Source organism: Melanostigma gelatinosum (genome assembly GCF_949748355.1).
Source record: "Melanostigma gelatinosum genome assembly, chromosome: 15".
Lineage (NCBI taxonomy): Eukaryota > Metazoa > Chordata > Actinopteri > Perciformes > Zoarcidae > Melanostigma > Melanostigma gelatinosum.
Window position 1 is genome coordinate 11,489,121 of NC_136648.1, and position 22,065 is coordinate 11,511,185.

Here is a 22,065-nt window from a genome sequence, read left to right on the forward strand (position 1 = left end):
TTGCGCACGCTAACTACCCACCATGCAGCGCGGCTACATACAACATAGCCATCTTGTCAAGAGTGGCTGAGAGAGGGAGGCAACTGTGGGCGCTGTTTAGATTCTCATTTGTTTTAAAAGCTGGAATTTAAGAGCGTTTTCCTCTCTCGATCGACCGTTTGCTTCAAAGTAAGTGTCGCCACCGAATGACTTTAAGCCGGTGAGGTGAGTGGGTACAGAAGGACTCCTCTCGGCGAGATGTCTCACATACTTGTTCCGACGTAGGGGGAGTGTGCAGCAGCCAGTTGGCTTCACTCGCTAGCTAGCTCAGAGAGTGGAGGGCTGCGGGCCCTCCTCAACCTAAAGTAGGTCCTGCAGCTGGGCAACACACTGCGACAACGGCCGTTTGACAACCGCACAACCAGGACATCCGGAGGCCGATCTGGGACCGACAGAAAGCTCTGGATCTATCGCCCTACAGGCGGCTGGTATCGGTGTCTGAAGCCGCATTGCTGGACAGGACGACACGACGTGTTGCGTTATGGGCTCATGAAACGCAACAGGAGACCGAGAGAGGAAGAGGGATGGCGTAGATATTGATTACAGTTATCGTTTGCCAGGCTGAGTAAAATAGACGCAAGTTTGCTGTTTAATATGATATAAGCCCTTAGAAGCGGCATCCGGCTCTTCCCTTTCTGACGGAGGATAAACATAGCCATACTGGACTTGGAAATCAGGCTGTCAATATGTCGAAAATGCCGGCCAAGAAGAAGAGCTGTTTTCAGATCACTAGTGTGACTCAGGCCCAGGTGGCGGCTATCGGTGCCGCCGACGACACGGAAAGTCTGGAGGACCCGGACGAGTCCCGGGCTGAAGACGTGTCGTCAGAGATCTACGACATGTCGCGGGCCGAGTACGAGCCCGCGTGTGGCAGAAGTTCATCCGAAGAAGCCCTGAATAATGTCGGGGAGCCAGAGGCGATCAGTGTTATGGCGCCGTCGCACATACCTCAAGCCGGGCAGTTGTCCGCGCTGTCGGGCAATCTCACAGGGGAGTTCCGGAAGGTGGGAGTGTCGGGCTCAACTCCAGGTGGACAGCAGCCGCCGCCGGGGATCGGCGCTCGGCCCGGGGCAATGCAACAACAGCCTGCTCCAGCAGCCGGCGCGGGGCCAGCCGGTGTGTCGGTAAACGCATCCCAACCTGCAGCTCCACCACCAGTCACCTCCACGGTTAGCTGCACCTCGCGCTTCAGGGTCATTAAACTCGATCATGGTACCGGAGAACCCTTTCGAAGAGGCAGATGGACTTGTACGGAGTTTTACGAGAAGGACTCCGAGGGCTCTGCTGTGACCAGGACTGTAGACGGCATCAGGCACGCCAGTGCGACGACACTGGACCCGGCTGCAGACAGAGACAGTGGGCTCGGGCATACGGGAGGCTTTGTGGTGACACACTCAGGTCAGGGCTTGGGCTCTGTGGCGGATGCTTCTCTCTCTTCACCCCGCATGCATTCGGTGGAGACGCCACATCAGCAGCAGCAGCCACAAATCCACCATCAAAACTATGGTGCCTGGCCACAGGGCGTTAGTGGGTCAGCCACACAGAGTGCTTTCTCCAGCAGCAAGCCAGTGGGAGGTATCCAGCCTTCTGCTCCACAGAGCGCCTTGCCCGTCGGACAAAACAGCCTGCCTCAATCGGTTGTCCACATACAGAAGTCCCCCATCATGCCTCCTTCAGCCCAGCCTGTTGCTTACCCTCTGCAGCAACAGCAGCCTCCTATGGGCCACCACCTGACCAGCCAGTCTTCTGGACTGCCACAGAACCATATGGAGTACTATCAGCAGCAGCCCACTTCCATGCAGCCAGGGCTTTCCACTGGCCAGTCCCTCCCAGTGTCCAGCCTCTCTGCAGGACCACAGCCTGTGGGACAAGGACACCCTTCGCTCTTGCCTCCATCCTCTGGAGGCTCTTCTGTGCCAAGTCAGGTCGGAGATGGAGCAGGAGGTGGATCTGTACCTCCTGGACAGCCGGCTCCAGGCCTCTTGCAGCAGCAGACTGGAGGAATGGGGGCTGTCGGAGGCTCCGTGCTGGTCGGTGGATCCACAATGCAGCAGCACGCTGTGAGTCAGTATACAACTGCTGGACAGCCTCAGCCCCATGGCCTCCACCCCACATCCTCCGGTGTACAAAACGTGCCTGCCATCGCAGTGAGCTCCGGTGTGCCCACCGCTGTGCCCAGTGCCTCCAGTGCAGCCTTGCCAAATGTGACAACTTCCAGTTTGCCTCCAGGTCAGATACCCCACAGCAGGACTCTAATGGCTTTGGGGATGCAGGGCCTCCCGGCGACTGGATTTGGACATATGGAAGGTGGTGGAGGGAAGTCAGAGGGTCTCGTCAATGCACATTCTCCTTTCGCCTCTGGGAAGGAACCGATGAAGGCCTTCATGCCTGAGAGCCTGCAGCTCGCCACTCCGACTGTCAACAGCCTGTTTGGCATCCACATACCTAGCGACGCGGACGTGGACAGGTAACAGTCTCTCGATCTTAATATAAAGTGTGTGAAAAGTATCCTCCCTGTTAAGAATCATCACCATGCCTGTGCAACGTAATGCACACAAGTTGAACAATCAATATTGAGATACTGTGTGAGTCTTAACTGGGCCTATTTCAGGGCACTTGTTAAAGCAGCCATGTGTAGTGATCACAAGTAGGTAGTTGGTCATCAACAGGTTTTCCCCCTTTTGTTTCAGGGAGGTGTGGAGGGAGGAGAGTGTGTAGTAGGAAGAGAAAAGTGGCACAGGAAGGAAACGTAATGTTCTTTCTCATTAGGGCCTGAAGAATAAGTGGAGTGTAGCATACTCGAGGTGAACATCCACGGCTTCCACTGCATACGCAACAACTTGTTAGACGTTCCCACGACTCCTGTAGTATTGGGATTCGCTGTGAACTTGTGTTTTGTTTGTGGAAGCCTTGTGTTGCAGATTTGATATCTCCAACCTCGTTTTCCTCCCTCTTCAGCCATCACCCTCCAGGACGGTGGCCTTGGCTGCAGACAGCCAAGTTGTGTTGCTAGTTTGCCAGCGTGCAGAGGGAGTTAGCTGAGCTTTCTGTTAGCCTCAAGCTACTTCTGGCCACTTGCTAAATGCAGTTTCTTAGTTTCATAAGCGGAGTTATGTACATTTAATCTTTATATCCTCTGAAAGTGTATGTCACACAGAATATTCATACAAATATTACACATCGGGGTTAAGATTGAAATGTGGTATTATTCCTTACGGATAATTAGGTTATGTCAAGATAGTACGTGGCAAAATATGACTACAATTGTGTACATGTGGCAATCTTATTATGGGTCATGGCATTTACTTCCTTTCCTTAAGTAATCTCTCGCTCTCTTAATTCCTGATTTGTAGCGTTTAGTTTCACTTTTAGTCGGCACACGTGAGCGGAAATGATACAGCACCTTAAATCTCTGTCGTTTCCTTTTACAGTGTTAAAAGTATACCCGAGTGAAGACCAGACTAGATATCCAGATTGCAGAACTCTGGCACTAATTGTTTTTTCTTCACATGGATGGACAATTATTAAGAAAGCGTTTGATAAATGTAAACTTCCCTAGAGTGCATAGAATACTCAGTCTCTGAATCGTTGCCGTTGTGCCATTGACACCATTATTTAGGTTTGTGAGAACGCCACAGGCTTCAGTGTGTTTTTGGAGTACCCATGTGTTGCTGGTGAGAGGACCCAGCCAGGCTGATAAGAGCGGGAGCCTCTTACGACAGCTAAGCCCTATCAGACAGTGAGCAGTAGTCTTTCCACTGTGGCCCTATTCCACAGATAAGAGACATGACAGTGGGGTGTGTCAACCAACTGTGCTTGTTGGCTCTTTTCTTTTGCAATACAATGTGAGCTTTAAGCACTGTGTGCTCTGTTTAGGGCCTTTTTCAACCTGGTTAAATCCACATGCACACTCCCAATTCAAGAGCTGTGGAGCAGTCATTCAGAGTTTGTTTTGCAGCATCAGTGCTGCAATCTGTGCTTTGTACCGCCCACCCCCGCCGATTGACTGACAGACGCGGCGTGACAGTTGTTTACCTGCAGATGAAGTGCTGAATGACGTTCATTTGCACCAGCAACTGTGGTATGCTCAAAGAGGTGGAGGAGGTGTGCCTCACTTCACCAGGCATTTTAACTATGCTTGCTACATCCCCTCCAGCTTTTTTTGTCTCTTGCCTAATTTCCATGTGTCCCGTGCACTTTTGTTTTTTTTAATTGAGTCTCTTACTGCCCTACCACCCACACAACAAAACACTTCTATCTTCTCCTCAAATGGACTACTTCAGTGGCTAATATCTATAATCTGCACAACACAGAAAGCTATTGTACACACACTCAGTTTTGACTGCATGTTGTAGACTTTCTGCGGCTTGCGCAACCTGGAAAACCTCTTGGGCGCAAATGATTGTTCCCATCTTCCTCCAACCTGTAGTTTTTATTTTAATTTTTTTACTGCAAGTAATTAAAGCAAAACAGTGGAGCTATAGACTACAGATTGTTGTTCTCATACTTAGAATATGATTCCCTCTGCTTAATGTTTCCCAGATGGCTTCAACAACTGAAAGCGCTGTCATAATGTCTTTATTGCGCTCACAGAGGAGTTTCTTTTATTTCGTGGGGTAAATGCATTTCTTCTGTAGGCCGTGCGTTATGGCACGCATGCTGGGGAGGCACGGTTTATTGTCCTTGCGTAATGGTAGCTTATGTAAAATTGGATTTAGGAGGGAGGGGAGGGACATCGTGGCGCAGTTACTGTGAACATGAATTGAGAGACTGTGTGGGTGGATGAGGGGTGTGTCTGTGAAAGGGGATGGGTTGACTTAGTGTGTGTGTGTGCACAAGTATCCATGTCAGGGGGGGGAGGGGCCACTCGAGGAGGAATTGAGGCAATACTTTTGAAGAAATTCACCATGGACATTAACAGCGTCCTCATTTTTCGAGTGTGTGTGAGACACAGAGACATGTGCCACTTGGTCTTTCCCTCCCCTGTGTGACCCCTGGTTTACGGCTGTATCCTGTTTTCAGTCAGAGTCCCTCACACTGCCCTCCACCTTCTATTCATTTCATATTCCTTAGCTCGCTCCCCACTTCTGCACTGGGGCTCTCCGGTCATATTGTGTGACATTTTGTGGGCTCACAGAGGTAGAAGTAAGCCCATCTTTGGCCAACGGTAATCCTTAGTTCTGAACCTGGCTGCCATCGTTCATGCTGTAATGCTGGACAGTATCCGTAAAGGAGCGATACCTGTAACTGTGCACTCTAAGGTGTTTACATTCAACAGCGCCCCCTCCCCTCCTGAGTGTCTTTAGCAATAGTGTAATAATGAATCTTCTGCTACGGCCATGAACGGACTGTTTGTTTTCTATTTCTATTTACACAAGTCAAGTCGTTCATCCTTGTGGCCTTCTCTCAGCCGTAGAGCTATTTTCAAAAAGAAAGGTGCATTACTTTGGTTGTAGGCTTTGCTTCAGCCATCACCTCGACCCCCACCCCAGGTATGGAGGCCCTCCATTGTTCTGACGAGCAGAAGACCGTCACCGACTCAGTCCAAGGTTTCGGTGGCCTGCTAGCTGAGGATGTGCTGTACTGTGCTGCAGATAAGCTCAGCTGAGAATATGCTCCGTTAAAATGTTTTTGGAAAGTGGTACTTCAGTTACTTGAGGGTTTACAGAGACTCACTTTTCAGCTGTTTTGTACTTCTGGTTTTTCACCAACAAGAATAATTAGTCATTGAGTCACTTTATCACTTTATCAGATTCCATGCTGGAGCCCCCAACACCGGAAACTACACTTTGATGGTTAAAATAGGCGGAGTTCCCTTTAAATACATTGTGGCAATAAAACAATTAGAAATGAAGCTTTAGGTATCAGTTTAGTGCCTCCCACTTCCTGTCCTGCTCACCCAGTTTCTCTCATTTTCTTTCTAGTTTTGAGAAGTTGGCGGCTTAACTTTTGTTCGATTTTCAGTGAAAACAAAAATCCTAGTATATAAATCCTTCGGTGGTGAAACAGTGCTTGCTTGTTGCCAGCCTGCATTCAGCACACGATAAAGCAGCTTCCGTTTGACCGGTTTCCACGCTGATAGTTATTATAAGTGCCGTGGGAGAAGGGACTTTTTTGGGGGGGGGAACTGCAGCCTAGAATCAAAAAGTTGAACTAGGTACCTGCGGTCGTCTCAGGCATGACGTTCCTGGGTGTCCTGTCACTAACCTGTGCTAGTGGGACGTTAGCATCCCAGCTCCCAATATCCTCCGGTGGCCATGCTGTAATCACACAATGGCGCCAAGTCCTCCATGTGCTCCGTCTCCCTCGTCTACAACCCAAAACCCGCTGAAAGAAGCTCCCATAGGGCAGCTGGAATCCTAAATAGTTTTGGCCTACTTTTCCTCTGTGGCGGATGGATTGAGAACCCGAAGCCTGGTGAGCACTGGCGGTGAGGGATTTCAACACGACTCTCTCACCTCCCTCTTTGCACCCCCTTGACTATCGGTTACTCTAGCTGTGTGTCTACTGCCACCCCCACTTTGTCAGCCCGCTTTCCTGTGCCCCAACACCATTACGCCACGCTCAACCAATTATTTGTTGAATAGAGCTTCATCGGAGGGTTTGCACCAGAAACACAGGAGATGGCATAAGCGGTCCCTAATCGACCAATCGCAGCTCTTGGCCGACGCATTACGCCTCCGCAACACCTTTACGCAGAAGCAAAAACTCTATGATAACACTTTTGTTTTCTGTGTACTTTCCACTGACTCTTTTGCTCCTCCCTCCCCCCTTCTGTTGGTTTTCTCGTGCTCAATGAGGTGGCAAGGTTATTAAGAGGTTCAGCACCGTGAAACTTAACCTTTGATGCGCCCACTGGCTCGCAGTGCATTCCACATTGAAGGGAGAAACCATGTGATGTGCTCCAGCTAGATGTGTGACATCAACCAGCAAGAATGCACTCAAAAGGTTATTTTAGTCTGCTGCCAGATCATACATTTGCTTTCGGGCAGTATCGGGCAAAGCCTGAGCGTGTGCAGCCATCGTTTCTTGGTTTGCTTTGAGACAGAGGTTTAAGAGGACTTTTGCACATACAGTATGTGTACATGTGTGGTAAGTCACTCCCTTTTTCTGTCTTTCCATTCTCCTCTCTCTCACACACACACACACACACACCGTACTCTGGGTTTATGGGGGAGACGGCATTTTCACCACTGCTCAACACAGTTGGTTTACAAAGAGGGGCTTTCATAAATGGATATTGACATGTTAGAGTTCCGAGTAACAAAGAGAGCCATTGAGAGTCGAGTGTTTGCTAATTGAAAACAAGGAACGATGACTCCTCCGGTTCTTAACCTCGTTTCATGAAGAGGTTGCTGGACACCAAGTCGTCTGACCTGTGCTGGCTTGCACAGTCCTCTGCGTTGTAGCTCTGAAAAAAGAAGACTTGGATATCTGCGGAGGTGTGTGTGTGTGTGTGTGTGAGGTCTCTCTCGGGCCGTTTGCCCACCGCAAAGTAAAATTAAACGGAGGCATAGGGGGAGTTTTGTGAGAGTGTTTGGTCATGAGGTGATGTGACCAAGGGAGTCCGTGCCCGAGATTTCTAGGAAAAGAGACTTGGCCGCATGTAACATTCACACACATGCTGTAAAAGAACTCCTCTTTCTGTGTGCGTGTAACTCTGCCTGCGCTGGCTTGCTCCTCTGTGTGCGTAGTTGCGTATGTGTGCATATGCTCATGTCGGTGTGCGTTTACATTCGTCTGACTGTGGGAGAGAAGCAGTTGGTTTTGAAAGGCACAAGCCTGGAGTAGATTAAATGAGTGTGTGTGATTGTGTGTAGGGGTCAGAGGGGGAATTTCCTTTCCCTTCCCGGAATATACATCCCATGGCATAAAACAAAGTGTACTCGTAACTAATGACCGGTAAATTCTCAACACAGTTAACAACGGAGAAGGATTTACATTTTTCAGCTGAAACCCAGAGGTAATGGCTGATTCTTTCTTTTTAAACGGTGCGTTGTTTACCTTAGCGTGAGTGATGGCCAGCCTGCTGTAGAGAAATGGCCTGAGGGAGGCCCTTAAAGTTAAAGAAGCTGTCTCACCTTTGAATACACATTCCTGCAGTGAGGTCAGGACTCCCTCCCACCTTTGCGTTACTCTGTTCTAATGTCACATATGTGTTTGTGAAAGAGCCTTTTTTCCAGCCTTTCTGGGGGGGTGGGGCGGGGGGTTACATAAGGAAAAATTTCTAGGACTTTAGTCTGCTTTCACTGTTTCAACTCGTCCCTATGTCTGTCTTTTCTCTCTTTCCCTGAATGTGGTTGACACAGGAACCCCTCCAAGGCTTTCTACCAGGCCTTCCAGTCTGGCAGCAGATTAAGGGACTCAAAGGCCCACAGTGATAGGTACAGTACTATACTGGATTGGACTGGACAGGCCTGCGATAGTGCAACAACATGTGTGCGGTGTTCAGTGGAAGTGAGCTTTGCGTTCTCCACGTGCATGGATTGAGTTTGGAAACTGAGCCTGGAAGCAAGCGCAGGATTGGCCAATAGACTTCCCGAACAACATCCCCGTCTCTCTGTGATTTCTCTCCCAAAGACTGCCTCTGGTGCTCTCTGTGACTGTAACAGGATTGTCTGTGCCACTTAAACATTGTGGTTTGTTCACTGCCTGGGTGTTCCACGAGTTTGGCCACCGGCTCTATTGTCTTACGTACCAGCTAGTTGCTGAGATTGTTGTGTGCAGAGACAAACCAGGCAGTTAAACGGAGTCAGAATCATCTTTATAAGTGTGTGTGTGCACATGCAAGGAATTTGACTCAAATATAGTAAAAAACTGCGGCTGCAACCGATTGTTTTTTTTTTTTTCATCATCCATTCATCTTTTTTCTCAAATAATACGATACAAGCCTATTGCAGCCATGTGTGTATATGTTGGCCAATATGTGACAACAATTTGTAATACATAAATTACATTAGGCTGAGTATTAAGACTTGTTCTTTTGTGTATATTAATTATATTGGCCGACGTTATTAGATATAAACACTCAAATCAATGTTGGCCACAACAATTCAGTATCATTGTGGGTATAAAACATAAATTGCACCAGAAACTTTTTATTTTTTTTAAATTGTTCAGCTCTAAACACAATTATCTAATCAAAGTTATTTGGAAGTACCCCAAAAAAATACCCCAAATATCCTTCCTGCAATGTAAAACTTGAGGCCCTTAATCTACAGATGAAATGATCAAAGTTAAAGCAGGAAGTAGCGCTGCCGTCTAGATATTTCTGAACAGGCACTCTGTAACGTTATCGCTCGCATGAATTTTCACTTCCCAGTTAATCTGGAAAAAGCTGCTTGTTTACAACGCGTCATGATCAGCTGACTGATCATGTTGCTTGCTGAATGATTAACAGTCTCGACGAGCCAAGGTCTCAGCTCTCACGCTGTTCATTTTAACATCCTCAACTTGTTGCCTTTTAGTGGAGGAGTGAGGCTGAAGAGTGTGTGTGCGCATGCTCACTAACACAGGACCTCAATAACAGCCTGGTTTGTAGCGCAACACTCCGCTGTTTCTGTCAAATGACCGTTAATCATAGTTCCGTCTTAAGTTAATCATTGAGCTGTTGGATAGATGCATGACACCGTAACATGTGGACTCCACACACACAATAATGTCACAGTGAGAGAGCGCATGATGCCTTCTACAAAAATGAAAAGGGAAGCACATGAAACCATATCTGAGTGACAGGAAATGAAACTGTTTTTAGAGAAATACAGAGCTGACACACCATCACCAGCCACCGAGGAACTACCCCACACACACACACACACCATCCATTTGCTTCCTCAACTGCATTTATTTAACTTTAAAGATGATAGAAACAGGTAAATCATCATTGTGATGCAATATCAAAAATAAGATGCTGTGTGTAGTGTTATTACTGAAAGACTTATTGTCTGTTTTACTTTTGCTTCCTCCATTTGCCCAATTTAAAGTGATATCTCCTTTCAACAGAAGGCAACATATTAAGATTGGATTGTTATGAGCCCCAAGCTTCCCTTTTTATTATTTTGAGTGCTGCTGTTGTGGATGGCCTTTGGTATTGACCCTAATTCAGTCGATTTGATTGTGCTGCCGGAGCCTTATTTGTTTGGGTTGTTGGTCCATCCGTCCGCACAATTCTTCTTCTCAGGAACACCTGAAGGGAATTTCCTCAAATTTGGCACGAACGACCTCGACTCGAGGATGACCCGACTACATTTTGTTGCTAAAAGGTCACGGTCGCTGTGATCTCACACAGTGCGTTCCTGGCCGTCACTCAAGAATTCATATGCTGCTAACTCTGACAATGTCACACGACTGTGTGATAAGGTAACATGATGAAGTGATGCTACTCGACTGGTTGGCAGAGTCGAACAACTGTGGCTGTAACTCTTATCTCTGCTTTATTTGGCACCGAGGCAACCGGATGAAGTCATAGAGGAGATTGTGAAAGCAAAAAAATGTGATGAAATACATGTGACATTTTGGCACATTTATACTTGTGTTTGTTGACAGGGATGTATTTTTAAATGCATACTAGAGATGAGGCGTTTAAGCCTCACCAACTGCACAGTAGAGCTATGCACGATGCCCTGCAGTGGACTGTGCTCCCCCATATGGGCATCGGGCTTCCTTGTGGCTCACTTGGCACACGTTCCTGGCAGAGGACCTTTTTTCTAGTAGCACGTCATCCTGTTCTGTCTTTTTTGTTTTTCGTCCTCATCAATCTTAGAAAACCGTAAAGCACATACAACTTTTTAATTGTTCATTCGGCAACAATTTTGAACTGTTCAGATATTTAGGAGTCCAGCTAAAACTTTCGGTTTTCTCCAACACTGTAGTTTTAAAGCTGAGGACATTCCCATCATCCTCAGCTGTACGCTGTGTTTAGAGTTAATTGGCAAATGTTGGCATGCTAACACGCTAAGCTAAGATGGTTAACATGGTAAACATTATGGCTGTTAAATGTCACACTGTTAGCATGCTGGTGTTAGCCTAGCATGGCTGTAGACTCTGCCTTGTTTAAAATATTGCTCGACTCCAAAATGTTACCAAAGTTCAGTCATGGCTGTTGTAAAAAAAAAGAGGTTTTGGATCTACAGAATGATAGAGTTGAAATGAATGTCAAAATTAATTAGTTTTGCCTACATGAACAATAACCAGTCTAGTTGACTATCATAGTTAAAAAACAAACAAACTCATTTCAGCCTATTGTGTCCTTTTATTTTTGGATTTACTTTGCTGATTATATTTTCCATCATACCTGGTTCCCCACCACCATCTCTTTAAATCTCATGTGTGTCATTATACAGTTGCTCTTGATATCTTTGGTGCAAAAGTGTAAACTTTAAAATGAACGCCTCCATGAGACGGCCTGTCCCACCTACAGCTCACTCTGTAAGTAGACCAGAGTTCTGTTATTCTTCAACAGTTTTGACGCTCTCTCTCTTCCTCATTTCTTCTTGGCTGGCTGCGTGCCAATGCCCCGCCACATGCACAGCTTTGTGATATAATGTGTCAGAAATGGGGGAAGTTGTCGGACAAAATGAAAGTAAATTTATTCAAATCTGATAGGAGTGTAAAAAAAGACTCTGTATACTTTTGGTGTTGATTTCACGGTCAGCTGGCCACGCACAGTTGCATTACAAACCCACAGCTCGGATCGAAAAAAATACGCTCTAGATTAATAAAGACTACAACTTGTGCACCTGTTGTCCTTGGGAACACGATCAGGCCCCGCCTCTTCAGCGCTGAACTTGTCTCGTCATGTCTCAGGTCGAGTAAAACTTGACTCTGCTTTGTTGTTGCTGAAGGAAACTTGCTGCTCTTGAATGAGCGACAACTGTTCAGTGTTCACATTATCTGCTGCTCCACCTGCCCGGGTGAAATTTTTTTTTTTATTGCCGTTCCTATTTTACGGCTGACATTGTTAAGGGGGGAGGGGGCATCGAAATCTACCCGTAGCCTATAAACGTCAGTCACGTTAATGGAGACGGTGAAGCTCACAGAGGCGTTTGCTGCATAATCGATGGCAGCGTAAGATCAAACCCTCATTAGCGTTGTTTCATTTCAGCCCGGCCCTCAGCAGTTACAGGCTGCTTGCTTTGTAGCCCTGGAAACAGAGGAGGCTTTACCGTGCACCGAAACAGGTTTTGTTCAAGTAGGGCACTGGAACAAGTTCTTGGCTTTGACATGAGATGTAGAAGCTTAAACAGGATTGTGTGTGTGTGTCAGGATTCGGTGCTTTAACCAGGCACTCTCACTCATGTTGTGGTTTCCAAAAATCTTCCCCCGGTACCAGTTGTTGGAGGAAGTTGTACTTTGAGCACCAGATGGTGTCCTAATATGGTTTTGACTCTTGGCATTCGTGCTCGCTTCAGTGTAACTAGCCAATTGGGACGTATCGAACTCATCTTTACCCGCTTGGAATCCAGGAAGCAGAACTACTTCACTGTCCAAATCCACCTCACACGTTGAGAAGTATTATTGCGTTGGTTGATGTTTTCCAGTCTCCATAGTTACAAACCCATCACTGGCCCGTCACATGTCCCACTGACGGTACACTCGGGTGTTTTGAGTTTTCCTGGTTTGATCTCATCCGGCTCGATGTTTCCTCCACTGAAGCCAGCTGGAGAAATGCTTCATACCCCCTGTTTTAATGACAGTGAGCTCATTCAGTCATTAGGAGCAACAACAAAGACTAAAGAGCTGAAATGATTAGTCGACTGGCAGAAAATGATGTGCTTTGTCGTTTGTTGTAGTAAACGTAATGTCTTTGGGTTTTAGTGTTTCTGTTGGACTGTATAAGCTATTTCAATGCATCAAATTCCATTCTGGGAGATCGTTATGCTCATTTTCCCCCCATTTCTGATATAGACCAGACAATAAGTTAATTAATAATCATCACAATAATCTATTCTATATCAAATTTCCCTCCCCAGAGGTAATTATTTCCACAAAATCTCAACTTTGTGTTTGTTTGTCCCGATACTCCAGGGAGTGTCTGCCCTTCTGTTCCTCTTCTGTCTGCAGAAACGAACGCACTCATTCTTGATTATTTCATTCCGTCTCCTCTCTGTTCTGGTTTACGTCGTCTTCAGCTTTCGTCAAATCATGTGACTCAGACAGTCGTCGCTGGATGTGGATCACTGGTGCGCCACAAACTGCTGCGTTGTAATTCCTGATAAGCTGTAATTCATTCACTCACACGAAGGGCCACGACAACAATTTACTTTATTACAACTAATAATTATTGTGCATTCTCTTGATATTTCTTAGCACAAGTGAGTAAAAGTAAACATTTACCGAGTTAAGTTGAAATTATGTAGCAACTGCTGGGAGAAAAAAAGCTGTCCTCACTTTTTTTATTAAGATGGCAACAGCCAAAGTGCATCTTAATGTTCCTTCTATTTGTTGTGAACTTGCAGCGGCTTACAAACTGAACTCCCGTCTCTTATTTCGGAAAATAAAGGAAGAGGTTCGACATGTGAATTGACCTAAGATGGGGCCATGTTTTACTGCTACAGAGTGATTTTGTTAATGGTAACGTGTGTTGTCTGAAGCCACTGATGAAGCCACATGGGTGTAGTCCAGAGACTCCATTCAGACTGAGAAAGGCCTGTGGATGACTATAGGAGGGCCTCACCTAAATTACACACACATTTTCTTCTAACATTTGGTTATGTAGCCAGTGGGGGGGGGGGTTCACATTATGTGGTCTATGAGGGAGATGAAGAGATACTAACGAGTGAGCACTGACTGCTGAAATGTGCTTGTTTGTAATTTATTTCTTAAAGTGATGGGTGTGTCTCTAGGCCGAGTGACACCATGTGTATCTTATGTAACGGATGTCTACTTTGTTCCTTGTATGATGTACTTGCATGTCGCTCATGTTTAGACATTGTCATATGTGACGGGGATCAAAGGGAGCAGTGCACTGTCACCCGAAGAGGCTGTGAGTGACAGTGTTTCTGAGCAGCAGAGGTATAGGGAACATTCCTTCCCTGGCACAGCCGTCTGATAGCAATCTAACGAGAGCTTCCTCTGGCCACACACACACACACACACACACACACACACACAATGGATGGTGTGGAGGAACAGAACATTGTGTCCTCAGGGGGAGTCTAGAGGCAACTTTGTGTCTACTTGCAGGCATCTTTCTGGCGTGTGGTGGTATTCATGGTGATGTCACCCGTTGCTGCAGACATAAACCTTCTTTTAGGATTCTTTATTAGAGTCCGACCGGTCCAGGATTCTTTGAGGCCAATACATCAATAGGCCGATCTAAAATATCAAAATACCGCAGTGATGCATTTTTATCAAACATTTTTATTTAGATTAGATAACTTATTGAAGAGCTTAGATATATTCACCGAGTCATGATGGAGTTAGAAAAGACAAGCGCTTTGGTTCCCCCTTGTGGAGAAACTGTTTAATGGTGACACTGTTACCTAAAACGTTCTGCTCTTCGCCATTTCTGCACTTCAGTTTCTTGTCGCTGAACCGGATATGAGCTGTTATGAATTAATATTGGCTGAACATTGTTTTGCCGTGCTAGAGGCGAAAAGTCTACATTTAATTAATATTAGTTTTTTTTCTCAAGAATTTAGTTCAATTAAGACTGACCCCCCCCTATGGAACCCCCCTATGAAAACTATGGAAATATCAAGTAATCTCTGCTGGACTCGTTTGCTTATGGAGGTGGTATAAAGGAGTCAGGACTACATTGAGACTGTTTCATAACCACGGTAACTTTAACTAAATAAAATGTATTAATGGTTGTCACCAGCAGGCCTCCATACACACTCCAGCAGTCAGGAGGGCACAGTGACTGTTATGTGACTGAAGTGGGTGGAGAGGAGACTCCCTGACCCCTCCACCCGTCGGTTCAGGTTTCACTTTTCTAAATGTGGTCAAAGCTGCCCCACTAAACCGCCCTCCGGTGCCGCGCCGGTTGGCCTATTTCCACCCTTGCCGCTACCGATGTAGCTTCCCGCAGCAGCCAGCGCCATGCCGTGCACGTTTTCTTACAAACCACCGCGCTGCTCTCCTGTCGGACACGCTGCAGGTCACACCGGGAGACACCGGCCCGCTGCCTCGCGCACTACAGCGAACTTGTGATCAATTTGAATGAGGTCTCCCCCCCCCCCCCCAAAATAAAATGGGGTCATCAGCATAGGGGGGAGAATGTGGGCGCTAATTAACACACCTTCACTGAATATGTCGGTTCCACAAAATGACGCAAGATTTGCGCGAGCTTGGATTTGTTGTGTTGCCTGCAGCAAAGCTTTTTTTTTTTTTTTTTTTTTGATTTCTCCTGTAAACTCAGTGACCTGATCTAGATAGGAGTTATATTGTATGTTATGTTCATGAGAGGTGACTGGATTCCTGTGAGGATCTGATAGAGGGTTGGCTTAATGAAGCACCAGTGTCATTCATTTTGTGACAAGAAATCTCTCTCACTTTCTCTCTCAGAGGTTTTGAATTCTGAACTCGGATTGATTCTAACATGACTTTTCTTTTTTTAACAGGGCCTCGGGAACCAATGTTGCTGCCATTGATAATAAAATTGAACAGGCAATGGTAAGTAATCCATTCACGACGGATCATACACAGTATGTTGTTTTTAAATTCAAAATGTATGAAGTAGGTCTTCAGTTACATGGAAAGAGACATCAGATAATCTATTCATGTGTACTCTACTGTACTATGATGCTGAATTCAAGTCATTTGTGTTCACCTTTCCTCTTTATATTTTTGGCTATACTGACATCCAGCTCTCATGTCTGTCTTGACTTATTCTCATGTTCTTTTTAGATTCATGGAGTGTTTCATTAATATACTCTAATGCACACATGTAGCTTCTGATGTCCTTGTCTAGAACATGATAAATCGGCCTCCGTGTGACTGCTGCCTCTGGTCGGGTCTTTTTTTTAAATGTTGTTGCACATTTCCCGTCTCTTGCAGGACCTGGTGAAAAGCCATCTGATGTACGCGGTGCGCGAGGAGGTGGAGGTCTTAAAGGAGCAGATCAAGGAGCTGTTTGAGAGGAACTCTATGCTGGAGAGGGAGAACGCTGTGTTGAAATCTCTCGCCAACAGCGAGCAGCTGTCTCAGCTGCCCGCTCAGTCGGCCACCAGCTCCGGCACCACGCCCCCCCAGCAAGGACTCAGCCAGCCTCAGCAGCAGGCCCAGCCTCAGCCTCAACTTCAGCAACAGCCTCAACTTCAGTCACAGCTCCAGCAGCAGCAGCAGCCCAACCCCCAGCAGCTCCAGACTCAGCTCGATCCCAGCCAACAACCAATGCAACCCAATGTCACCTCCGCTTGAAGTGCATCTGCCCTGCTTCGCAAAGGGCAGGAAAAAGAAAAAAAAAAGCATCTTCTCTACAACTTATTACAAATAGTCTATGTGAAATTAAAAAGAAGAAAAAATGTTTTGTCTTCTTCGCCACCAGCTTGACCACAAAGTACAGTGCTTGTGTGTGTGTGTGTGTGTGTGTGTGTGAGGGTGAGTTAGCAAGTGTGACTGAATTGGTGTTGGAATGTAAGTGTGTATGCATCTGTACTGTGGGCCTTTCCAGTGTTAATGCAATCATCGAGAGAGAGAAAGTGTGTGTGTGTGTGGAAGGTCGCAGTGTTTGTTTTCATCTTGGCGATGTTCCCGCAGCGGTTGACTGCTGGGTCCAAGCTCGGGGACAGGAATGTCTTTTCTTGGACCAGGCGCCGAGCCGGACCGGTTCACGGCCTGACCTGAGACCTGCTCAAGCCGTGGGTGTGTTGGAAAGGGAGGGGCTTCAGCTCGCATAAGGGACGGACGGGAGAGATTGTCAAAAAGAGCGACTATTTCTTTAAATGAGATAATTGAGTGGGTGAAGGGGTATTTTTTAGCCTTGCTGTTTCATGTAAAGTAAGATGCGGGAGAGAGTCTGTTCTTCGGAGCACCACACCGCTGCCGTTACTTTCACATCAAGTCCAACTCTTGCATCGGTCTTCTGAGTTCTACTGTTGAGTGTTTTTATTTATTACAGGGCTGCTATTCTCATAAATTAACAAGTTCACAACACCTGTAACCGTAGCCCGGTGGCTTGTTTCCTCTTCTACAGTGTTTCAACAGATTCTCCATTCGTCCCGGGGGCAACGCTTTAACATCGTAGGCAAAACAAAAAGAAAGAAATCTGACAAATGTTTAACACTAACTCAAATTATACGCTGCAATTGCCAATTCATAGCTCAAGTCAAGAGCCAGTATGAATGTACGTTTTTTTTTTTTTGTATAATATAAAGTATTAAGAGCCTTGACGGGTGACCCTTCGCCCATTGACATCAAATCTTAATGTGAGCCTGCAGAATTTATTTGATGAAGATTAAATTCTGTTGGTTTGATCTAAAAGTGAATTAGTATTGCCATCACCCCCCCTCTATTTTCGTTCTCCCAATGTTTGTCCTGAGGGGGATCGGGGGGGGGGGGAAAGCTGTGAAATCATTCAACCTACTTTGTAACCAAAGATGCAAAGCTGTGTCAATTGATTATTTTTAAATGCACACATGTATTTCATTTCTTTTGTTACTTCCGCCTTCACAAACTTGTTGCTGTTCAGCATGTTCTGCATGATCTGTAATCTTCAAACCACTTTCTTACCTCATTTTTATTCAGCACTCTTGTGAGCTAGTCTGTGAACCGTGTAAATGGGGCGAAATGATGCGGAGCCGAGAGAAAAATAACCTAGTGTGACTGACACTAGTCGCAGAAAAATGAAGTGAGCCATGTTCGTTCATTAAATGGTGTTTGAATTTCATATGCCAATAGTTTTGTTACATTGCAAATTTTAATGTATTTAAATAAAAGCAATATTCAGATTCCAAGATGTCTGTTTAATTTGAGTCAAAGTTCCATGAATACAATATATTTTAGTTTTAGGAGCATTTGAAACGTTAACAATTCACTGGTGGACTTGCCCTAAATAAAAGCATTGGATCCTCCTGTATCCTTTCATGAAGCCAACAACCTACACCAGGTACAGAGATGTGTTGGTGAACTTTGAGTGCTTCTCAAAGAGGCAGGTGGTCGGTTCATGTTTGACAGCCAGGGGGCACTGTTGGACTACGGGAGATGGTGCGTTTCGGTGCCAGTGTGCTAAAAACTGAAGCATTAGAGTTCACCGAATCTTTTAAGAGAAACTCATTTATTGAAGAAACATTACAAAACAATTCTAAAGAAGTTTTAGAACATACGTGCCATCCTAACCAATGCATTGCAGTCCTCTCTGAAAAGAAATACTCCCAAGCAGTCTTCATGATGCATCACAGTTCCAAGTCCAAAGGGGGATTAAAAATAAAAAGAAGCTCCCTCCTTCCCAGTATAGGACCTCCATGGTACAGACAGTGGAGTACAATAACATGGAAAATGAATGGGGACTCACAGTCTTCCATTGACACACTTCTCACAGTTGTGCACGTTGTACTTGTGTCCCACTGTTGTCAGAGGGTCGCCCCACCCCATCAGAGAGGTGGGCTTCACCGGGTGGGTCTGAGCCGGACTAACAGCCTTCTGAGGAATACTCATCGGTCTTTATCGCCGGCTAACCAACGGTGACAAATCGGCTGCCTTTGCCACTCTGTGCTGTGGTGGTGCGCTGATCTTTCAGGATGCGGAATCTCTCATTCAGGGTGATTGATGTTTGCTGTAGAAAGAGAAGGACACCAGCGAGTCATTAAAACACTCGATTGAGCAATCGTATTGAGACGATGTGGGGTTATTAAAGAGTACAGAAATATAAGTAGCATGCTCTCACCGGTTTCCCAACACTGTTGATGTCAAACTGCAGCGGCACTCCTTTTGGTATTTTCTTCTCCGCTACTTCCATCTTCACCGGAGCAGGGATGGCTGCTGGGGGGTGCAGGGTCCAAGCAGAGGGAGGCCTACGGACGAGTCACACAGTCGGTCACTTGTATCTGATGGTGTTTGGTGTGACATATTTACAAATTTCCTTGTGTGCGTGTAATACAATGCGCGACTACATCGACATTGTTAAATATGAATAAACTAATGTTCGTAAAGAAAAGATTGTGCAGGGATTGTGGTCTTTACTCGGGCTGAGTCATGGCTGTGGGGTTGTCAATTGAAACGGTCAAGATTCCACTGCTGGCTGCCGATGTGCGCCACCTGGTGGATAAACAGGAAAGTTGTTTTGCATCACACAGACTATGAAATTGCAAAAAATTGTCTCCTTTCCACTCCAAATGATAATTAGTGCAATTTCCTCTTCTTCCCACATGTCACTGAATAATAAAAGGCAATTAAGCATTTCAACAACTGGAGCAAAATTAGACTGTGACCTCTAAAGATACTCACTGCTGAGTTCTGATTGGAGAACTGGGAGGATTTGTCTTTTGCACCTGGGCCTGGACCTGTGATACGGAGCCATGGACAAGAGGAATAAACAAAGTGGTATACTTACATTTATCTGGAGATAGATTTAGCTCTTAAAATGCCCAGATAATATTCAACAACTCTTGATGTCACACGTAGTAACACATCATGTACCTTGAGTCCTCTGTGAAAAAGAAATGTTGCCTGGCGCGCTTCCCTCCGAGTCTGCTGGACAGGCGGCAGTGGTCTGCAGGAGGAGGACAAAACACAGTATTGAAAAACAGCCGTGTGTGATGCCGTATACTCAGTTAACCACATAGAGTAACATGTTGATGAGTCTTCATTCCTCTACACCCATTTGAAATGAAACTACTTTCTAGATTACACCTCTTTAAACTGAGTGTTGTGTGTGTGATGACATTGCTGCAGACACGCTGACTTTGGGGTCTTACACCCCAATCCTCCGTGTTTTCAGAGAGAGCTACACCTTAGCACAAGTGCACCGTATGACTGAACACAAGTTTTTAATAAAAGGTGTTCTCACCGCCGGCGCAGCTTAAATGGTCTCCTGACCGGTGTTGCATTCTGACCTCTCGGAGGATCCGGCTGCCTGTACGGCCGCCTCGGTACCTCTTGCTTCCTGTACGGGGCTTCGGTGCGTTGAATGAATGGCTTTGTTTTCTGTCTTGTTTTCTGAAAATGGAGGTGCGGTGAAGTACAGATATATAACCAAAGACAAAATGTTTTAAAAGCTGGACCGCTTCTAAAAATAGACAGCAAGAGCCGACACGTTGGTTCACGGCACTGTGGAACATGGGCGTCAGAAGCCAATCAGAGTTGTAAGGCAGAGGATTAGTTCAAATCTGAAATCTCCTTTTCCACAAATTATTTTAATAGCTTTTAGTCAGAAATAAAACCGGATTTAAGAAAAATGACACGATGATGAATCTATGAATTACTGCCTGAAATCAAGTGTGATGCAGCTCGACACTAAAAACCTGAAAGTAACGCGGGACAGAGGACTTCATCGTTAAACTCTTATAAAGGACAGGTAAGCTCAGTGAGTAACAGTACCTCAACACAATCAGCTTCTGCATACGTCTGTAGAACTTCAGTGTGTAAGAGATTAAACGTGAATATGTGTATGCACTTGGAAAAATATAGAAAAATGAATTAATCTCCAAATGGGATGACATAACTGAATAATAAGTATGTAAAACATACTTTTAACAATACCTTGCACAAGATTAACAGAAAATAAGAGAAGAACAATCAAGGATGCCGTGGTGAGCTAGCTTAAATCACATCTGCTGAGATTCTGAGCCCTACTAGCCTTTAATAGATAATTACGGGACGATGGGACTCAAGATGGAAAGGTTTCTAAGGTCATCTGATGAAGTCAACAGGATGTATAAGAGGGGCAGTGAGTTTGCTGTTTCTGGATAAAAAAAAAACAGTGATGTCTGTTGCCTCTTCTTTCTTTTAAGTTCTGATCTTCGGTGTGTTTAACTTTCCTTTTTTATAAATTAAAAGACGCTCTATGTTTTATACCCGTCATTACAGCAGGAAAAGGGCTGTATGCCAACCTCACAAGGGCTAAACATCGATACCACTACACTTATTGTCTCTTTTAATACACACGTGACACTTTATAATGTACCCGTTTTAACCTTCTTTGTTTACCATATTTTAAATGGTCATACTACTCCACTGTGTTTTACTGTTGCACCAATTACCACGCAAGTTTCAGACAAACATCCGAGTCTACAAGGAGTACCGGTAACATGTCCCGATATGTTGGGTGTGCACTACAGTCCGTCCTCCATTACCTGGCTGGCTGCTGCTGCTCTGTTGATCGTGCTGACCCGTTTGAGCAGAGCTGCCGGCCTCCTGGCCGCGAGGCCTGTGATGACCCCTTGACCCCGTCGTCGCCCAGGTGGGGGGGGGACTCTTCTGTTTCTTAATTTAGGAGCTCCTCCTCGGGGCACGCCACCTCCTGGTAAAGATAATATCAGCGACATGACACATGTACAGAGTTGTTTTGACAGAATTTGACCACAGAAGGAGTTAAGCACGCGCGCGCACACACACCTCTCTGGACGGGTCCAACAGTTCTCGATGCTCCCTTTCCTTGGGTCTTCTTGACTGGTCGACGGTTCACTGGGGCCTGTCTCCTTTGTATCTGTTGCTCCTTTTTGTTCAGCCGAATGATGTCATCTGTTACATTTAAAATCACACAAGCAAAGATAAGCAAAGTGCTCACATGAGATATATTTAGCTTAGCTACCAACTGACAAACATCCCGACATGGACGTGCCTCCCACTCGTCAGTAGCTACCGTTAACGTCAGCTAACTGTAGTAACGTTACTCTAGTAACGTTTTTTTGTTCGCTACCGAGGACCGTACCTAATGACATGTCGACTTTGTCGGGAACCACTGGCCGTCTCCTCCGGGCTGCTGTAACATCCCCGTTGTTCATACTTTAAACCGCGACAAACATACAAGACTGGTTGGCAGCCGTGCTAACTGTTCGTCCCTTTTAAGGCTAACGTTACGCTACAAAAGACATACACACACACACAACTCCCACCCCGTACGTAAACGGAGCCGCGCAGGCATCC

General features: G+C 45.8%; 2 protein-coding genes across 2 annotated transcripts; one reads left to right on the forward strand and one right to left on the reverse strand.

Annotated features, from left to right (window-relative positions):
- Window positions 1–72: 72 nt before the first annotated feature.
- On the forward strand, window positions 73–17,927 carry LOC306789169 (TSC22 domain family protein 2-like). The gene is made up of 3 exons (XM_079284982.1): window positions 73–2,506; window positions 15,603–15,654; window positions 16,039–17,927. Exons 1-3 carry the CDS (start codon window positions 726–728, stop codon window positions 16,399–16,401), a joined length of 2,196 nt encoding a protein of 731 aa, XP_079141108.1. The 5' UTR covers window positions 73–725; the 3' UTR covers window positions 16,402–17,927.
- A 310-nt stretch (window positions 17,928–18,237) lies between these two features.
- Window positions 18,238–21,993, reverse strand: LOC306789390 (UAP56-interacting factor-like). Its single transcript, XM_079285314.1, has 9 exons — window positions 21,851–21,993; window positions 21,535–21,660; window positions 21,273–21,439; window positions 19,988–20,136; window positions 19,618–19,690; window positions 19,426–19,481; window positions 19,162–19,236; window positions 18,866–18,992; window positions 18,238–18,754 (listed from the first exon to the last, which is right to left on the reverse strand). Exons 1-9 carry the CDS (start codon window positions 21,921–21,923, stop codon window positions 18,653–18,655), a joined length of 948 nt encoding a protein of 315 aa, XP_079141440.1. The 5' UTR covers window positions 21,924–21,993; the 3' UTR covers window positions 18,238–18,652.
- Window positions 21,994–22,065: the final 72 nt, after the last annotated feature.